The following is an 18,236-nucleotide window of genomic DNA, read 5'->3' on the forward strand; positions in this document are numbered from 1 at the left end:
ACAATTAAAACTCTGTCCATCCCTAGCTATGTCTAAATACAGGATAGGATCGGAAACAAGCAGTAAACCAACCAGTGCTACCGGTGTGGGGTGGGAGTGGCACAATTGACAGAATTCGATCCATCCGTAGTTAGTTATCCTAGTTAGGTTAGGCAGACGGTTTGGGACAGGACAGGACAGGGTCAATAAACCAGTCAGTAATACTGGTGTGTGGTGGCAGTGGCACTGAAATGATGAGACAAAGTTGATTTCAAACATAATATTGGAACATTTGTATTCACTTGCCTGGCTTCTTCTGATCATGTCTATAACAATTTAAAATTCAGCACGATGTGTTTTTAATAATTTCTGTAAGTACACTCCACAAGTGACCATTGGTATTGCAGCAGTTCATATAGCTGACTTTCATGCAGCCAGTGTGAAATGGATTCCCACTTGATGTGGTCTTCACAATCGCCCCGCCATTCACTGGTGACCAGTCCAGGGTAGACTACACACTGGCAAACAAGGATAAGTACAAAATTGGACAGATGAACTGTCAAATTATTCCTGTCTGTGACTTTAGAGTGCTGATGCCTTCCCAAATAGAGCCCATCACAGACAGCATTAAATAGCAGAAGGGGTTCAGAGCTAAGAATAGGTAAAATTTCTCCACCGTCCACCATTATGCCAAGCTGTCAGACCGCATTCCCTCTCCCTGCGACTCCACACTGAGCCCTGCTCGTGTGTTTCATATCACTTGGATTCTAACCCCGTCTGCTCCAACAAACTCGGCCAACTGAAACTCTCCGGACTTCCTGGCCTGGCGGGGAGGCGGCAGTGAACACACGCTCCAATTTGAGTGAGAGCAACGTTACTGCTGCGCTGGCCCTGTTTCTTCTTTCACGCCGGAATGAGAGGCAGGGTGTCCTGATGTGTGAGTGATGGGTGATGGAAGATGTAATTCGGGCTGGTACAGCGAGGCTTCTGCTCGATCTAGGAGCTTACCTGTCAGGGAGATAGTCCCTGAGGGAGATAATTGTATTTTAAAACTGGGTGGATTTTTAACAACTATGACGAATGGATCCTGAGAGCCTTTTTCGTCTTCTTTTTTTGTTTTTGGGAGTATCGCACATTTACCCATGACTTTTTTTTAATGCTAATTCAGACTAGTTTTTATTCGTTGTCATCAAGAACCACGGGTACTTAACCTGGATCTGCCTACGAGGCACAGTTTTTAAAATTCTGCTATAACCCTTTAGAAGTAAGAGTTTTAAAACAACACTAAAAGCAAATAAAATTCAAATGTAAAGTGTTAATACCCTGGCCACATTTTTAGTTAAATCTATTTTGATTTGTTGAATGGGGGTATCTTTTAGCTGAAAATGACAAAGGGTATTGGTCAAAGACTGTAGCTATACAAGAGATAAAATAACCACTTCCTTCCCTACTATTTACATTTGGAGCAAAATGATTAATACTCTTAATCCTTACAAAACACAAACCTTCATCTTAAGACCCACTTTCGAGAAATATATCATATACTGCCATAAGATGAACAGCATATACAGTACAAAAGTAGCACTAAACTGATTTTACTGAATCAAAAAGCCATTTATCAAGAAAATGTATGTGTTCTCTAACCGGAGCTCAGCAAATGTTGTTGTAGATTATTCTCGAACTCACCATAATTATTCAAAATGGTGCATAAACTTGCCTCTCCTCAAAATTGCAAATTATATGAATACAATTTCTACAGGTAAAAAGGGTCAGTCGAAATAGTTGTGAATGTCTGTCCTACCCCAGTTTATTGTGCCTGTACCACCATTTTAATATCCATACAAGCATACTCACCATAATCAACAACCATCAAGTAAAACAAAAATATGGGGCCATTGTTTCATGTGGTAATTCGCCTTCACAAAGGAGGATTCTCTATCTCATCAAGTGCCATTGGCTCTTTAAGAAAAGTCATTCAGCGTTAAACACCTTTAATGAGCGTTGAAGGCTGTAAATGGCACCAGCAGCTCCAACAAAAACACATCCGAGCAGCGGGAATTAAAACAAGACGGCTCAAAGAGATAATGGCGTATTGACGTGGAAATATGTGACGGCTTTAAAAAAAAAAAAAGTGTGCTAAAATGAAAAGTTTGTTTGTTTCCCCCATCGAGTAGGTTTTTGTCCCACTACAGCTTGATTGTCTGGCAGTCGTATTGCATGGATACGACCACCATGGTTTTCAATTTTCCATGGACATTGATACAAAATAGAGTTTTATTGGAAATTTCAGCGCTCAGTCAGCAGTAATGCGTCGCAGCGGTGTTTGTTTTGCCGGCCGCTGTCAATCAAGCCCAACAGGACAGGATAACCAAGTAAATCTTTTGTTTGCTGTCTATTTGTAATATGCCTTCGAGAACAACATTTTGAATTTCTCCGGCCATAAATTGGCAGCTTGGCAGAATGAAACTCCGCCATTTTTCAGCAAAGGTCTGACTACACTCTCTGAAACACTTTCATGTCAAAGCCAAAAGGTGAGCACAGCTGCATTGGATTTTGTTGGTTACACAGGTTAGTGTTAGCTAACAGCATTAGCGTCTGATAACCGGCAAATCCTTGATTGCTTGGTGAAGTTGTTTACATGGCGGCGGTGGTGGTGCTAAGGGGGTTATTTGTGTTATTTGGGTGTTGTGGCTGCTGCACGCATCACATGCAGTGACCCACTTCACAAATTGACAAGTGCATTTCACTCGGGGGAAAATACAATCTTTGTGGTGGCTGCTGTTCATGGTTGCTTTTTTTTTTTAAGACTCGCTGTTCAACATGCAGCTGGCCCGAGTTTGCATTTGGTCAACATGATGTGAAAAATCTGTACTCACCGTTGTACATGAGAAGGGATGACCAGTGACTCGCTTCCATGAGACAGTGCCGCTCCCTCAAAACTGTTTGAATTCAGCAAGACATAAAATAGGGTGTGTAGAGTGACCGTGTTATTCTTGAACTTTGGGGTATTTTGACAAAGCATGTCCCAGACATGTTTTTTAGACAACTGGGAACTGTTTTAAAATGTGGGGGGGAAACATCTTCATTAAATTGTGGGCTACTACTTAGTTTTGAAGAGAATTTAAAAAAAATACTAATTGCAAGTTCTTAATGAATTTCTTCTTAATTCAATGTTTTTTTCTTTTTTTTCCCCCCAAGCTGCAGCAAGAAAGTGCAACTGATACTGTTTTTGACTAATTATATTGTTCAGAGTAATACTGTACATTTGCATTTTGTTAATCAATAGATCAGTCAGGCTTTGTATTATTGATGACTTTAAGCACCTCAATTGATGAATACATCTTAGAGAGGCTCATTAGCTGCCATTGGCACCATGTAAAGATGTACTTTTTCTTCATTTTCCATCCCAGGAGACTGTTTTTCTTCAAGGAGAACACATATTTGTCATGCAGCACCATGATTGGCGCAGCTGTTTCAAACTTAAGATGAGTAATGTGACTGGCTCAGAAGATTCATCACAGCTCCTTAAGATTAAAATAACAGTTCACAAAAAAAGACAGTTCATGTTATTCTTGAAGAAGAATAGCAGGTGTGCAAATATCCACAGATTAAATTTTTATTACAGCATTTGCAAAAAAAAATAAAAATAAATAAATAATAATAATAATCTAAACTGCTGACGTCACATTAATTGCAAGGGTTGCATATGCAAGTCTTGCCAATTAATAAAATGCGAACAGTGGAACAAGCTATGCCGCAGCAACCAATTAGAGGTTTTCTAGTTTGGTAAAACAGTTCAGTTGTAATTAACATTTGAGTACAATATTTACTATTTTAGTTGGTTTTCAAACATGTATTAGGTTGAATGTTTATTGAAATTTCATGTCCATACATTTTATTTGAATCATTACATTACATTACATTACAAGTACAGTTTTTTTCCTATATTTTCCTACATTTAAACACAGTGTTAATATTGAAACCAGTCATAATGTTACAGTAGTTTACAATATTATGGAATCTTTAATCAAATCAAAATCACTTTTTAGGAACAAAAAACACTGCCTTGTTTTTGATAAACATTTGAGCCTACAATGCTACTGTATTTTAATGTTGGTCCTTGTGAAGATACTTGGAGAAATATGTATATTTTTTTTTAGACATAAAGAGTTTGAGAACACCTATGCTTGGGCATTAAGTTAACACTTCTCATGTTTTCAGACTGTCAGGAAAAATGAAAAAAAAGAAAACATCCGTCCTTGTTTACTTTGAGTATGCCTTTAGACAAAGCATGGTCAAGCGTGGTCAAAGGCCAGCACTGACCTTGTCCCTTGTTCCTCTCTGTGGCACTGTTATCAATCTGACACACTAAGACTGAGCGCACACATACACACACACACACACACACACACACACACACACACCTACAAACGTACACACACAGTAAATGTTCTTCAGTGGAACTATGCAAGCAACCTCCTCTCTTCCATACTATTGCTTTTCCAACCCTCTGTGTCTTAAGCACACTTTTATTCATCTCAAAATAATGGAAAAATATAGGTTCACTGCCACAGAGTGGTAAAAAGACAAAAAAAGAATGTGTAGACATAAAGGAAATAGAGCATGAAGGAGGGGAAATGTAAAGGGAGGCGAGGAAGGTTGAATATATTAAAAAAAAGTCGGGGAAATGGCAGGGATGAGGAAAGAGAGAGATGGGCTCTCTTAGTGCGTCAGCGTAGACGCAGAGCTGTGAGTTCCCAGGCAGGACAGCATGAGCTGCCTATTTGTCAGCATTGATCAAGCCATTAAGGGGCTGTGGAGGGAAGTATATTGGTTTTGGAGGCCAAAAGGGCACAAAGAAACAAAAATAAAGCAAGACATGGACAGGAGGGAGGTGGGTGGAGGTGACTTCAATCCCCTACAGCCAGACGTCTGCTGGATGAATAAACCGGACGTCTTTGTTTTGATGTTGATTCACGCTTTTTCGTAAAGGCCCGACGGGAAAATGCTAGAAATCGTTTCACTGCCGCTGGGTTCACACTGCTAAGTGCACATGTCTGATTTAGTGCCGATATCAGATTTTTTTTTTTTTCCCCTTTTACAATGCTCTCCTGTGTTGCTGGATTGCGTGAAAGAGACAGACACGGAACGTGTGGACAAAAGCCACATTCAAAGTTTCCGGCTTCAGAGGCAGAACAGCGGCTGTGCGAAAGGTAATAGCACGAAGTAGGAACCTGGGGTACAAAATCTGACCAAGGCTGATGTGACTGGCTGTCTATCCATCCATCCATCCATCCATCCATCCATTTTCTGAGCCGCTTCTCCTCACTTGGAGTCGCGGGCGTGCTGGAGCCTATCCCAGCTGTCATCGGGCAGGAAGCGGGGTACACCCTGAACTGGTTGCCAGCCAATCGCAGGGCACATAGAAACAAACAGTGATTCTCACTTGCAGTCATGCCTATGGGCAATTTAGAGTCTCCAATTAATGCATGTTTTTGGGATGTGGGAGGAACCCCACGCAGGCACAGAGAGAACATGCAAACTCCACACAGGCGGGGACGGGGATTGAACCCGGCTCCTCAGAACTGTGAGGCTGACGCTCTAACCAGTCGGCCACCGTGCCGCCACTGGCTGTCTATTTACCTGTATTTTTAGTCCCTTTCACGATGGCCAACTAAGTCGTCTTTTTCATGGATTGACCTTGGTTTTTTTTTGTTTTTTTTGCGGAGCTTTCACAGTTATGTGAAGCGTGCTAGTGCAGGATGGGCGGTTTAAGTTGACCTGCAAATTTGCCAGCTTCTGACAAAGCATCAGAAGTTTAACACCCGAGACTCATCGCCTCTGCCGCTTTGTATTGAAAGCAAATGACACCATCCCAGATACTGGTTCTTTTGCGACCATGCATCTAATTATATGAATGTGTGACGCGACAACAGCTGCGTGAATGTGTGCTTGGCTACCAGAAAAGCAGTGTAAAAGGGCCTCTCGAGTGACCCATATTACAATCACTGAACACATGAAATCACCCTCACATGTCCAAAATGCATACAGCAACACATGTCTACATTGGGCACTGAAAACACAGAAGCAAACAGTAATAAAAAATGCTAATTATTAGATCTATGCCCGGGAATCCCAAACTGCAATGGCCCTCCCAGGGGTATGTGAGATTAACAGTGTAATGGCGGTCCATCCATCGATCCATTTTCTTTACCGCTTATCCTCACTAGGGTCGCGGGTTGCTGGAGCCTGTCCAGCTATCTTTGGGCGGGAGGCGGGGTAAACCTTGAACCGGTCGCCAGCCAATCGCAGGGCACATAGAAACAAACAACCATTCGCACTCACATTCACACCTACGGGCAATTTAGAGTCATCAATCAAACTACCACGCATGTTTTTGGGATGTGGGAGGAAACCGGAGTGCCCGGAGAAAACCCACCCAGGCATGGGGAGAACATGCAAACTACACACAGGTGGGGCCGGGATTTGAATCCCGCTCCTCAGAACTGTGAGGCAGATGTGCTAACCTGTTGTGCACCGTGTGGGCGTGTAATGGCGGTATGTTACAATAATTACACCTTTGCGACTTTGTTTTGGGATATTTTTTTAGGTTGTGTGCAGGATAGTGGGGGTACATAAACTCTGTCAGGAATGTTAAATGCGGTCTGTCGCTTAAAAAGTTTAGAAAGACTGGACTGTGCTTTCGTTGCAGTTTCCATTTACCACGGGTGTGTTGTTGGGTTAGACATCCGTGTATCATCAATCGTTCAACGTCAGGCTCAAATCGACAAGGTAGATCTGAATTGTCTGTTTACGGGTTTACATTGTAGTTATTGGCAATCATTAATTTTTTTGGATATCCGATTGGATGCTTTTACCCCCTCTTTCAACTACCATGACCCATATCTGAATTGGGTCACTTGAACCATGTAGTATAATTCCAGCCTTAGGCGGCATTGCGACACTAAAATCCTTATTACCTAGCTTCCCCGGATAGACCAAATGTGATTCGTCTTCACTTTGTGTGAGCAAGGGTTGGTGGTTGGTGGTTGCTTGGCCCAAGGGGGATGTACGCTGCCTCTTGCCCAGGCTCTGATGAATTCATATAATTAACTCAGCCTTGATCTGTTGGCTAATCCTGCACTCCGTAATAAGGGATTAAAATGTCACCTAAGCCACCTGCTGTTATTGAGCCTCGAGACTTTTTGTGCTACTGTGAGGGAGGATGGGGCGGAAGGGGGAGGGTTTTTCTTTTCCTGTGGAAAGTTGTTTGCGAGTAACATTCTCCGCAAGAGAACAATATTAGGGGACTTAGCTGCTGCCATGGGCAAGTCCGTCCTAGCAATAACTCAATAGTTGGCCCAGAAGTTGCAGCGACTGAAAAGTCCTGGTCAGAGACAGTAAAAAGGGAAAGGAAAGTAGGACATGCTGAAAGGTGTGGGAGTTGAGAGAATTTTTCTTGCTCTCTCTCGCTACGACCTCCTTGGACCTAGACAAGAAAAAAAAAGGAAAAAAGAAAGAAGTGCCAATTGGTCGGCAAACTGCCTCGTCTGCCTGCCGGGCGCCTCAACTCTGTTGCCTAGCAACGCCAAATGTACTTTTGGTATGTCTATTGACTCTTTTTGCAGGGTGGTGGGGCTCAAGGCCACTAATGAAGCCTCCTGCCTAATTGCTGCCGTTTAAAAGTCCTCAAAGCTGACTGATCACCGAGCTGAGAGGTCTTTGGGCCTTGAGGCCCTCCTTAACCTCTTAGGCGAGACAAACTGTGACACTTACATATTTAAAACAAGTACACTTAACACTTAAAGTGCTACAACTGACCTACATTAGTTCTGATGCATGACTGGTGCATACAACAACGACCTTTATCCAAGACACAGAAACATTGCTAGCTAACATTTAGGCATAAATAGTGTAGGATGATAGCCTCTGTGTCCTTACTGCTGAACTGAGCTAAAATCACCTTTCTACCTTTTATTGCCATTGAATACTGTTTAAAACCAAAACTCTGTATGAGCCAGGCATTAGTTGTGCATTTTGTGCATTGGATATGTCCTCCATGTACTGTAGCCTATGTACGTACTTTGTCAAGGAGTATACGGATGGTTGTTTGTCTCAGCATTGTTATGTTATTGTTACTTTAAGCAGGAAGTTGGTACCCATGGAGGGAATGCCACTCAAATGAAGGTGATTGTTATTCTCCTAACTTGAATTAGTTATGGCCCTTTACTAACTTCTACAAGAAAGGAATGGCTCAACAATGCTCTCTCCTTGCCTTGGTTGCAAGTGGTCTCCCCCTCCCCCCCCCCCCCCCCCCCCCCCACTTCAAAATAGTACAGCCTTTGTACTAAGAAACGTAAAAAATGCTCAGATCGAGACACACTAACAAAGAACAAAATGGCGTATTTACAGTATGTCTGAGGGCAGACTTTGCAATATTCTATGTACTTCAGCGTTATTAGACTCCGCAGATTACGTTACTGCTACTTGCATGAAGTTGCAATCCAACAGCACAATGGGAAAAATGTTGTTGAGTTGCCATTCAAATGAAGGCAATTTTCATGCTCCCACCTTGACTAATGGAACTTTTTTCAGTTTACAGTTCCAAATAATACTGCCTCTGTAGTAGTAAATTGTGAAAACCACACTGCATTGAGCACATCAGTCAGATCGAGACATACTACCAAACAACAACAATGGAGAAGAGTGTATTTACTGTACTTTCTTTGTGAGATGACATTTTATTTCAGAGGAGAATGAGGGGAGCAAGAAAAGGAAACACTGAAGCAAAGTGTAGACTGTGAAAAATACTGCAGCGTCCAGAAATAAGGCAGAGCAACAGGGTAAGATAATGTGCAGCAGGTCTCATTAATTTTCAAATCTGTTTCACCAGTCAGGTGGCAGGAGTTGTTTTGGTCAGCCATTTGGTAGAGACTAATTTCTAGAAATAGGTTTTAGCACCCGGCTGGTGGTAGCTATTTTCGCAAATGGAAATGTAACCATAGGAAGTAGAGCCGTGCTGAGCTGACAAGGTTGCATATAATCTTTTAATGAAGTTTGTCAGAGGCAAAATGTATAGCTGTTTATAAAGAGCCTTCACGCATTCATCGATGCGCCACGTCCATCCACTTTGTTCAAGTGTCGTAGCATATTGCTGGGCGAGTACATTGCATCCCCGGGGTGTCACCGCGTATCTGCTCGTCAATACATGCCCACCAGACTCAGCTCTATATTTAGTTCTGTGGTCCCGGCTCATGTCAACTGCTGTCAAGTGCTGCACTGCCACGGGGCCCGACACCCACCGTGCTACCCGAGCTGAGTGATCTGAGCGGGCAGCGCCCTGTGCCATTCACATGTAGTCGGCTAGACGTGCCCACGAGTGACAAAAACACCAAAATATGACGCATGTAGCCTGGATAAGCAAGGAGGATGCGATGAAAACTCCAGCTCAGGGAGGAAAGAGGAGACCTTAAGTGCTTGTCTGTTTCCACATCCAAACTCTAGGGAGAGACTCCAGATGAAACAGCACACGTGAGCACAAGAAGAAATGGGAGGGTTATTTAAAAGGGTGTTTTTCATCTTTGTATGGCCACATTTCCCCTGCAAAATTGATCTTCAGATCTTGTTTATTGATAACTTACGGTTAACCTTTTATGAGCTATCCATGGGGGCTGTGCTGACCAGAGTGGTGGGATATTGGCAGTGATTCAGGGAAGGCAGAAGGAATTGATGATGGCAGCGAAAGAAGGGATTGCTGAGGGTCAGGGACGAACTGGTGACTGGAAGTCTGGAGTCAGGAGGGGACAGGAAGAGTGAGGGCCAGGCCTGAAAGGACCTCTGCCTGGAAGTGCGAGAGTGGCTGATGTAATGGCATTAATCTCTGAGCACCATCTGACACTTGGTGTGGCTTCGTCATAGAAAAGTGCAAATTCTCCTGAATTGTGAGGGGAATTCGGGCATCTCCAGAGGCAATGCCCTGGAATAATTAAACCCACCTGCTGGGATTTTTGTGTTTAGCTAACAAAGCACTCATGACACACCAGGAGCCCCCATTCACATCTTCTTTAGCCTCTTGATGAATTAAGTCGCCCCTATTGTTTCTCGCTAACCATTCCTTCTTTTTTCCTCTCCAGATGAATCGGCCCATCCAGGTGAAGCCAGCAGACAGCGAAGGACGGGGAGGTAAATAACCTTAAAAAACACACAGACAGATACACAAGTGGTACAAGCACAATCCTTAATATTCTCCTCTCACTTCAGACGCACTGGGAGTTAGCAGTGCGGCCCATAATATAGGTCACTTGCTTCTATTGACTTCCCATCTGTGCGAGCAAAAAGGGGGCTGTCGGGGTTCACAGTCACTGCAAGCGGGTCAAAGACAAGCGGGAGAAACATGGCGGAAAGACGAAAGGATGGCAAGCAATAAGTAGACACACTGAACCTTATCCGTGAGACTTCAGGGAAAAGGCATTCACACACCGAGAAGCCAAACAAACCTGAACAAAGAAGCCCTGAGCTAGACAATGTGAAGGCACTATTGAAAAGGAAAAAAAAAAAAAAAAAAAAGAGGACAGCCTTTTAATAAAATAGGTTCCATTGTGTACAGAAGCAGACCATTTTAGGGGAAAGATGTTATACTTTAAGTACCATTTTAAGTAGGTTTTTTTTTTGTAATTGACAGTTTCCTCTTATTACTGCAGCTCTCAAAAATAATCATATTCACATTGCAATTTTTAAGCTTATTTTTTTTATCATTACAGTTCACCAGGGTCAGTCAAACCTAAAGCTGGAAGCAGTGATAAATGGGCCCTCCCACCCCCTTTCCATGGCAAAAGATTTAACTTATAAATTATAAACTTTGACATCATACTGTGGACCCCTTTCATGTCATAGGCAAATAAAAGGTTGCGATTAGTGTATATACCTGCTTCTGATCATACCAGTCCTTGAGTTCACGTAAAATAGCTGCTTCAAAACAAAAAGGCCGACTTACTCTCAATTTCGTGTATGAGTTCTTGATACTTCCTCATGTGTCTTTTTATGATGGACATGTTCACCAAATTTCGAAAAAAAAGAGTGTCGATAGGTGAAACTTTTGTATGGGGCAACCGTTCTCCAACTGGCCTGGGGGCGCTACCGAGTAAATTTTGAGTGTTGTCTTGTTTGGGACTCCAATGGTAAATTTTCATCAGGATACACATGCCACAACAAGTGGTGAACATGTTTGAGCAACCAAAAAGGTAATTCATTTCAGAAGACTATTAATAAATGCAATTCCAAGAGTGCATTAGTACCACCTGGTGTTTAAGATCTAACTAGAAATACATGGTCATCAACAACCACAATGTATCCCAATAGTTATTCCAATTGTTCCTGACTCATGGGTGTCAAACTCATTTTTGTCATGAGCCACATCGTAGTTATGGTTTCCCTTGGTAGGGCATTAAGACTGTGGACCCATATAAATGTATGATCGTTTTGACTCGTCTCATATTATTAAATATACACAACAAATTGATGGACAACTAGTTTTGAAATCCTAAGCCAGTAAAAAATAAAAAAATATTTCAACCATTTAATCCATTTTAAACGGGAAATTGGTAACAAAAAATGCTTTCAAGATGTGAACATTATTAAAAGTGAAGACAATTTGCAATTTTGGTATTTTAGCAAAAATCGTTAATTATTATTTGAATGATTTGCTTTCACAGGCCACATAAAATGATGTGGCAGGCGGGATCTGGCCTCCGGGCCTTGAGTTTGACACCTGTCTGTATATTCACCAGCGACATTGTTCAACAAAGTTTCCAAAACCATACTCATCTCAAACATATAGGAGCTAACGTCTGTGTTTTGAATCAAAATGAGCAAAATATGTCAAAACGATGAATATCCAAGAAAGAGTCACCTTTTCGAACACGTGTTGAGCTTCATTGAGAACATTATTTTCGACATAGAGCCACTTAGAACGAGATCCCCAAAAATCTGTAACCTATACCTTCTGCCCACAATAGCCCAACCTATGCAAACGCAGTAGTAGTAAAGTAGTAAAGTCACAATTACTGTACATATTTGTATGAAAAACATTTCTAGTTCATAAATATAAACAATCAAATGGAAAACAGTAGGGCAGTAACTGATCATGCATTCTTGTGCCGTGCGATGACGTATTCTTACGCCATTGCACAAACTGGACTACTGGGCACCTTTCGTAAGCTCAAAACAGTGTATGTTGGGACTGTCGTAAACTAAGGACCCTCCCTTAAATATCTGCAGATGCTGCTTACCTTAACATTTGTGTGTGCACTCAACCTTTAAATCGTCACCCCATGCAAAAATATCAATTTTCCTCTTAAATTAAGCATAATGTCTGGCACCGACTCTCAAGAGAAGGCACAATGACACCTTGACAGACTGCATCATTTCTGTGACTACCATCACAGGAGGTTAATGCAGATGAAGTCAGTTAAACATGTGCACGCTGGGTGGATTTGGCTATAAGTGAATCGGTTGGCGTGTGCTTGAATTTCTGGGTGGAGATTTGGATAGGATCAGACTGAGCCACATTGGTGATTTATCTGCCCCAAGTGTGAATCGGATGGCTCATTTTTATTGGCGCACACACGCCCAAAGTAGGTCTTATTTTTGTCATGTTGGCACTTTAATAAATGGACATCTAAAAACGGGCAAAGTCTGACCGACAAGGCTTGTGTGGGAGCCAATTGGCATTCTCACCAAGATAAATTAAATCTCTAGGCTAAAGAGGGGAGGATGGATGGATCCCAATATCAATTACTACCTCTCTTTCTCCGAACGGGAACGGAGACGAACAGGCAGTGTGAATGAAATACAGACGGCTCTTAGGCTGGCACAGCCGCCGCTCGTCTGTTAGATGAAGTTTCTATATGGAAGGACAGGCTCAGTAACAGCACGGATTGAAATAAGACCAAGCAGACTGGCCCCAGCAAAGATATTGAGCTTTAACGGCAACAGGAAGTCGGCCGCCGGCAAGGGAAGTAAACCACAGTCACGGCTGACAATGAAATGAGATTTACTATGAAGCTGTGCAGTTAAAGGGAACTAGACAGCCCGGGCTGACTGAGAGAGAGGAGGAAGCACAGGATTCATTTGTGGAATGACCAGTCAGGTATAATTCGCAGTAGAACCCACTAGATTCATTGTCACGTCAATTGAAACATTTGGACCTTCAGTATGAAGTCACATTTATCACGAGCGAGACATCAACAATGAAGTCTGTGTAGAGGTCTCGGTTTCCTCAAGCATAAGGCATTAGAAGATGTTCTACCATTTGGTGGGTGCAGAAGACCGCTTTTGTGGAAGCTCTCCCTTGGAGACGTCAGATGCCTCGGGATATGTCGGGAGGTGAGTAATGCCAGTCCAACCCTCACCGGGAACGAGTCTGACTTACTGCCAGATAAGCGGACCAAACTCTGACTCCGGTCGTACAGGGACCGAAGAGCCCGTATCAGGGGGTTATATACTCCCGAAGCACCCCCCCACAGGACACCCCAAGGGACATTGTCGAACGCCTTCTCCAAGTAGACTGGTTGGGCGAATTCCCATGCACCCTCGAGGACCCTGCCGAGGGTGTAGAGCTGGTCCACTGTTCCAAGGCCAGGACGAAAACCACACTACTACTCCTGGATCTGAGATTCGACTTCACGACGGACCCGCCACTCCAGCACCCTTGAATTGACCTTACCAGGGAGGCTGAGGAGTGTGATCCCCCTGTAGTTGGAACACACCCTCCGGTCCCCCTTCTTAAAAAGGGGGACCCAGTCTGCCAATCAAGAGGCACTGTCCCTGATGTCCATGCGATGTTGCAGAGGCGTGTCACCCAGGACAGCCCCATAACATCCACATCCTTTAGGAACTCCGGGCGAATCTCATCCACCCCCTTGCCATCGAAGAGCTTTTTAACCACCTCGGTGACCTCAACCCCAGAGATAGGAGAGCCCGCCTCAGATACCCCAGACTCTGCTTCCTCATGGGAAGGCGTGTCGGTGGAATTGAGGAGTCTACCCGGACTCGATGTCTTCCGCTTCCCCCGGAACGTGAGCAAAGTTATGTCGGATGTAGGAGTTGAAAAGTACCAAACTACCCAATTTAACAAGGCTCGACTTAGCTTTTATCTCCGTAGACCACAAAAACTGGGTCCTGCAATTGGAAGTCTCCTTCAAATGCTGCTTTTGTTTCCTATTATTTGCTAAATGCCTTGCTACTATCATTGATGGCCTCTCATAGCCCACTTTGCATTACACAATTCAGGCTGGAAAACAAGAAGTCTCTATAGCCCAGAAAGCCAATTATTCAATTACAAATTAGCATCAACTGTATTTGTACAGTACGTTTTTCACATCAATAGTAACCATCAGTCTCTCCTTTACTTTGATGCCAAGATAAACCATGTAGACCTTGTAGATGCAGACAAAAACATATTTTATGAAAAATTACTCACAGCCCAAGCTCATTTTGAATAATGCTAACATGTAGCCAGCTAGCATCATGAATCATCACACAAAGCCATTCCTGTACACAACATTCTCTGCAACTGTAAAATAAATATAGAACATATTAGCCACAACAGCAAGTGCTGACATGATTTTTGAAGGTGTCGTCTCCATAAACAATATAACTGGGTCCTCCGAAATATCCCACCACTGAACTTGGTCAAAACTAATGACTCATTTCTCAGTTTTGTCCATGGATTATTTATATAAAACGGAGCATGGAAGGAGAGCTTCATATCTTCTTATGGTCTTAGTCTTCTTTTAACAATTTTCTTTCTCTTTGCCCTAATCTATTCATCTGATACAGACAAGTGAAGCATGGAACCTCAACTCACTTGCCCTATTGACAGTCCGTGGACGGCCAAGCTATACATCTCCATTCAAAAGCCTCTGCAATTTGCTTTATCCCAAAATGGGCAAGAATGAGAAAATGTCAACTCCTCTTTACACTCTGTCCCTCTCTCTCTCTCTCTCTCTCTCTCTCTCTCTCTCTCTCTCTCTCTCTCTCACTATTGGCTTTCTTCTTATGCCGTCTCATTGGTACGCTGATGCGAGGAGTAAGATGAAGCAAGTGATAGCGAGGTGTGCCAACTGCATGGAGGAATTCAAGAGATAGAAGGCGGAATGAGCGAAAGGGGCAACGACAACAGGATAAAAAAGTTAACAGAGTGATAGAGGCAGCTGAGTGAATCTCAGTAGTAAATCTTCTGAGAGCTGCCCCCATTCCCTATCTCCTCCTTGCCTCGCCCAGGAATATTCTCCCCCTGACCTTGTCTAAGAAGAAAAGATGGGAGCAAGATTATCTATGATTGGAGATGGCCATTATCTAAACACAATCTCTGAGCTGGGGTCCCATTTCGATCACCACTACTGTCAGTTTGGAGACGCGTATGAAGAGACTGACGATGGGTTAGCTGGCAACAGTTTCTACTTTCATTAAGTCTGATAAATGTTCTAAAATGTCCATCAATCTGGACTTTTTTCTCAGTGTGCCACTCGGCGTACATTTGTATAGCATTGTGGGCCTTTGGTATTGAAGTGGTTCACATACTGTGTATCTCACTGAGTGATTCAATCACAATTGCCTTGTGATTGACTTGGGATCAGTCTAAGGTGTCATCAACTCAACAAGGCTCTAGTGACACATTTTCACTGTTGAAACAGGGTACTAGTCTACCAGATACTATGAAGTACTATTTCTAGTATGGGGTTCCAGACATGCTGACTCAATACAGTATAGGTGAGGCAAACCATCGCAAGCCACTCATTTGTTGAGAAGATTGTCCCAACATTAAACTTTTGGCTTACCCTGTTGCAGTTTTATATCCGGAAGCTAGGGATATTTATTTTATACTCCACAGTCTCCTCTTTGGTGTTTTCTTGCTGCCCTTAATCTTTTGGATTAAATGTGTCTCCTCCCAGTATGTACAGTATTCTGTATACATTAGATCCTTGTTCTCTCATTCTCCTTTGTTCCACCTGATGCATTTTATGTGGCATGTTTTTCCTCAGTTTCCTATGGAACTGCTTTGAATTGGAAACCCAATCACCGGTACTATGAAGTGAAACTGCATCTTAAATTGGCTGGAAAGCCTTCAGGCCCTACCGTAACCCCGAACAAGATAAGTGCTATGGAAAATGGATGGCTGGCTGTCCTCCTTGTTTATTAGCTCCCCCATACTTGGTCTTTATTGGATGCTTATACAGTGCCGAGAGCATCGCCTGAATTCTATTCCTAGTGGTCTCGGTGTGAGCCTTTTTTAATATCCCCACGCCTTTTGTCTGTCGAGCTGAAGAGGAGTCTCTGTGAACGGCTCACGTTTGTCCTTGCCAACCCGTTCTTCAGAAGAGTGACCCCAGTCGGGGTAGTCTGCAGATTGACAGGACCTTAAGATGTCGCACAGTCTGCTGTCATAGCCCAGCCCAGCAGGCATGGGATAAGTGAGGGCCCGCTGGCTGGCGCAGTCTGGCAGGCCACACGGGAGCGGCTGTCTGGAGGCACCTCACGCCGTTAGAGGACTGTGTTCCACTTTACATGCAAATGAAGCCAAAATACCCTTCTGTGCCCCGAAACTACCGCCCAGCAAAACTCAACTGTGGTGGACTGTTTTGAGTGTGGGGAGAACAAAGCAGGGATTGGAAACAATAATATATTGAGCTTTGGGAGAGGGCCTTTGGACAAAAACCGCACCAGGCAATTCCACATAGGTATCCCCTGACAGTTTTGCGTGCACCAGAAGGTTTCAAGCTCCCCTCGGTATACAAGTGTTAATGCATTAACACGTACACAGCCTGTAGTTCTATCGGAAAACTGACAATTCAAATGTTTGTTTTCGTCCAATTATTCCCATTCCATCCGCATGAAACACCAGTGCATTATGCAGGATATTACTATCATTACACCTATTATTAAGCAATTCATTTCAATATTGTACTTGAAAGAGACAGCATAATGTCTTATGTGCATTCAACTCAATGCATGTTGGCAAAGAAACAACGTTCAACAAGAGGGTTTCAAAACTCCATCGAGTGTGAATAATTATGAGTATGAAAAGCAACGATTCCATTCAATGTCAAAGGTTTTCATTCGGCTTTCTGTGTTGCGAGGATGCTTTTCCCAGCTAACAACCTCATTGACTAGAACACCTCTCGAGAAAGTTACAAGTAAGATTCCTCATTCAAGAAAACAGCCATTGCAAACTGCAGGACTGATTGTCCAGCATTCTCATCAGCATAAACACTGTTTAACCTTTTTTTTTTTTTTTTTGTCACCTTACAGTAGGCTGGATGCTGGTCAACATCAAATTTGTTTTAATTTTAGTCAATTTCGTCCATGGGAAAGATTGGAAACTGAACGTTTTAAACAACAGTCTAACATTAACTGTGATACAAGTAAAAAAAGAAGGAAATTGATGAATAAAAAATAAATAAAACTGACATTTTGATGATGCGTGATGACGGATATGTGACTTAGAGAAGTACAGGTTGCTGTTGTCTGAGTAGCGAGGACAGCGTTCTGTGGTCTAAATCATTTTAATTATTTTTCATCATTAGTACCCTTCCGTGGTGCCAGCCAGCTCTCACCCAGTATGCCGAAGTCCCGTGGGATTTGCTCAAGTTTTGTGCTATGCATCATGTGTGACGACTGTTCGACCTCGGACGTTTTGTGAGGAACTTTTTAGAAGCATAGTCAAGCCCTTCCCTCCTATCTGAATCTGACAAGGATGTTATGCAATAAGGTAACTACTATTACTATGCTATATATATATATATATATATATATATATGCTGGGAGATAGGGAAGAAACCATCCATCCATCTATCCATTTTCTACCACTTAGTAGCTTTAGAAGGGACGCCCAGACTTCCCTCTCGCTAGCCACTTCATCCAGCTCTTCCAGGGGGATCCCGAGGCGTTCCCAGGCCAGCCGAAGGACGTAGTCTCTCCAGCGTGTACTGGGTCGTCCCCGGCGTCTCCTCCCGGTGGGACGTGCCCAGAACACCTCACCAGGGAGGCGTCCAGGAGGCATCAAATCAGATGCCCCAGCCACCTCATCTGGCTCCTCTCGATGTGGAGGAGCAGTGACTCTTCTCTGAGATCCTCCCGGATGACTGAGCTTCTTACCCTATCTCTAAGTGAGAGCCCGGACACCCTGCGGAGGAAACTCATTTCGGCCGCTTGTATCCGGGATCTTGTTCTTTCGGTCACGACCCACAGCTCGTGAC

The 18,236-nt window shown here is 43.2% G+C and overlaps 1 protein-coding gene across 8 annotated transcripts in view; it reads left to right on the forward strand.

Annotated features, from left to right (window-relative positions):
* Positions 1 to 18,236, forward strand: part of celf6 (CUGBP Elav-like family member 6) — a 235,643-nt gene that overhangs the window by 139,698 nt on the left and 77,709 nt on the right. For all 8 annotated transcript variants that reach the window (XR_009767677.1, XM_061668797.1, XM_061668788.1 and 5 more), the window contains exon 3: positions 10,113 to 10,161. Coding sequence is in view for 7 of the 8 variants with exons in the window: in XM_061668797.1 (XP_061524781.1) it covers positions 10,113 to 10,161 (49 nt within the window). In the remaining variant the exon portion in view is untranslated. The remainder of the gene's footprint in view (positions 1 to 10,112; positions 10,162 to 18,236) is intronic.

This window comes from Phycodurus eques, chromosome 2 (assembly GCF_024500275.1).
Source record: "Phycodurus eques isolate BA_2022a chromosome 2, UOR_Pequ_1.1, whole genome shotgun sequence".
Lineage (NCBI taxonomy): Eukaryota > Metazoa > Chordata > Actinopteri > Syngnathiformes > Syngnathidae > Phycodurus > Phycodurus eques.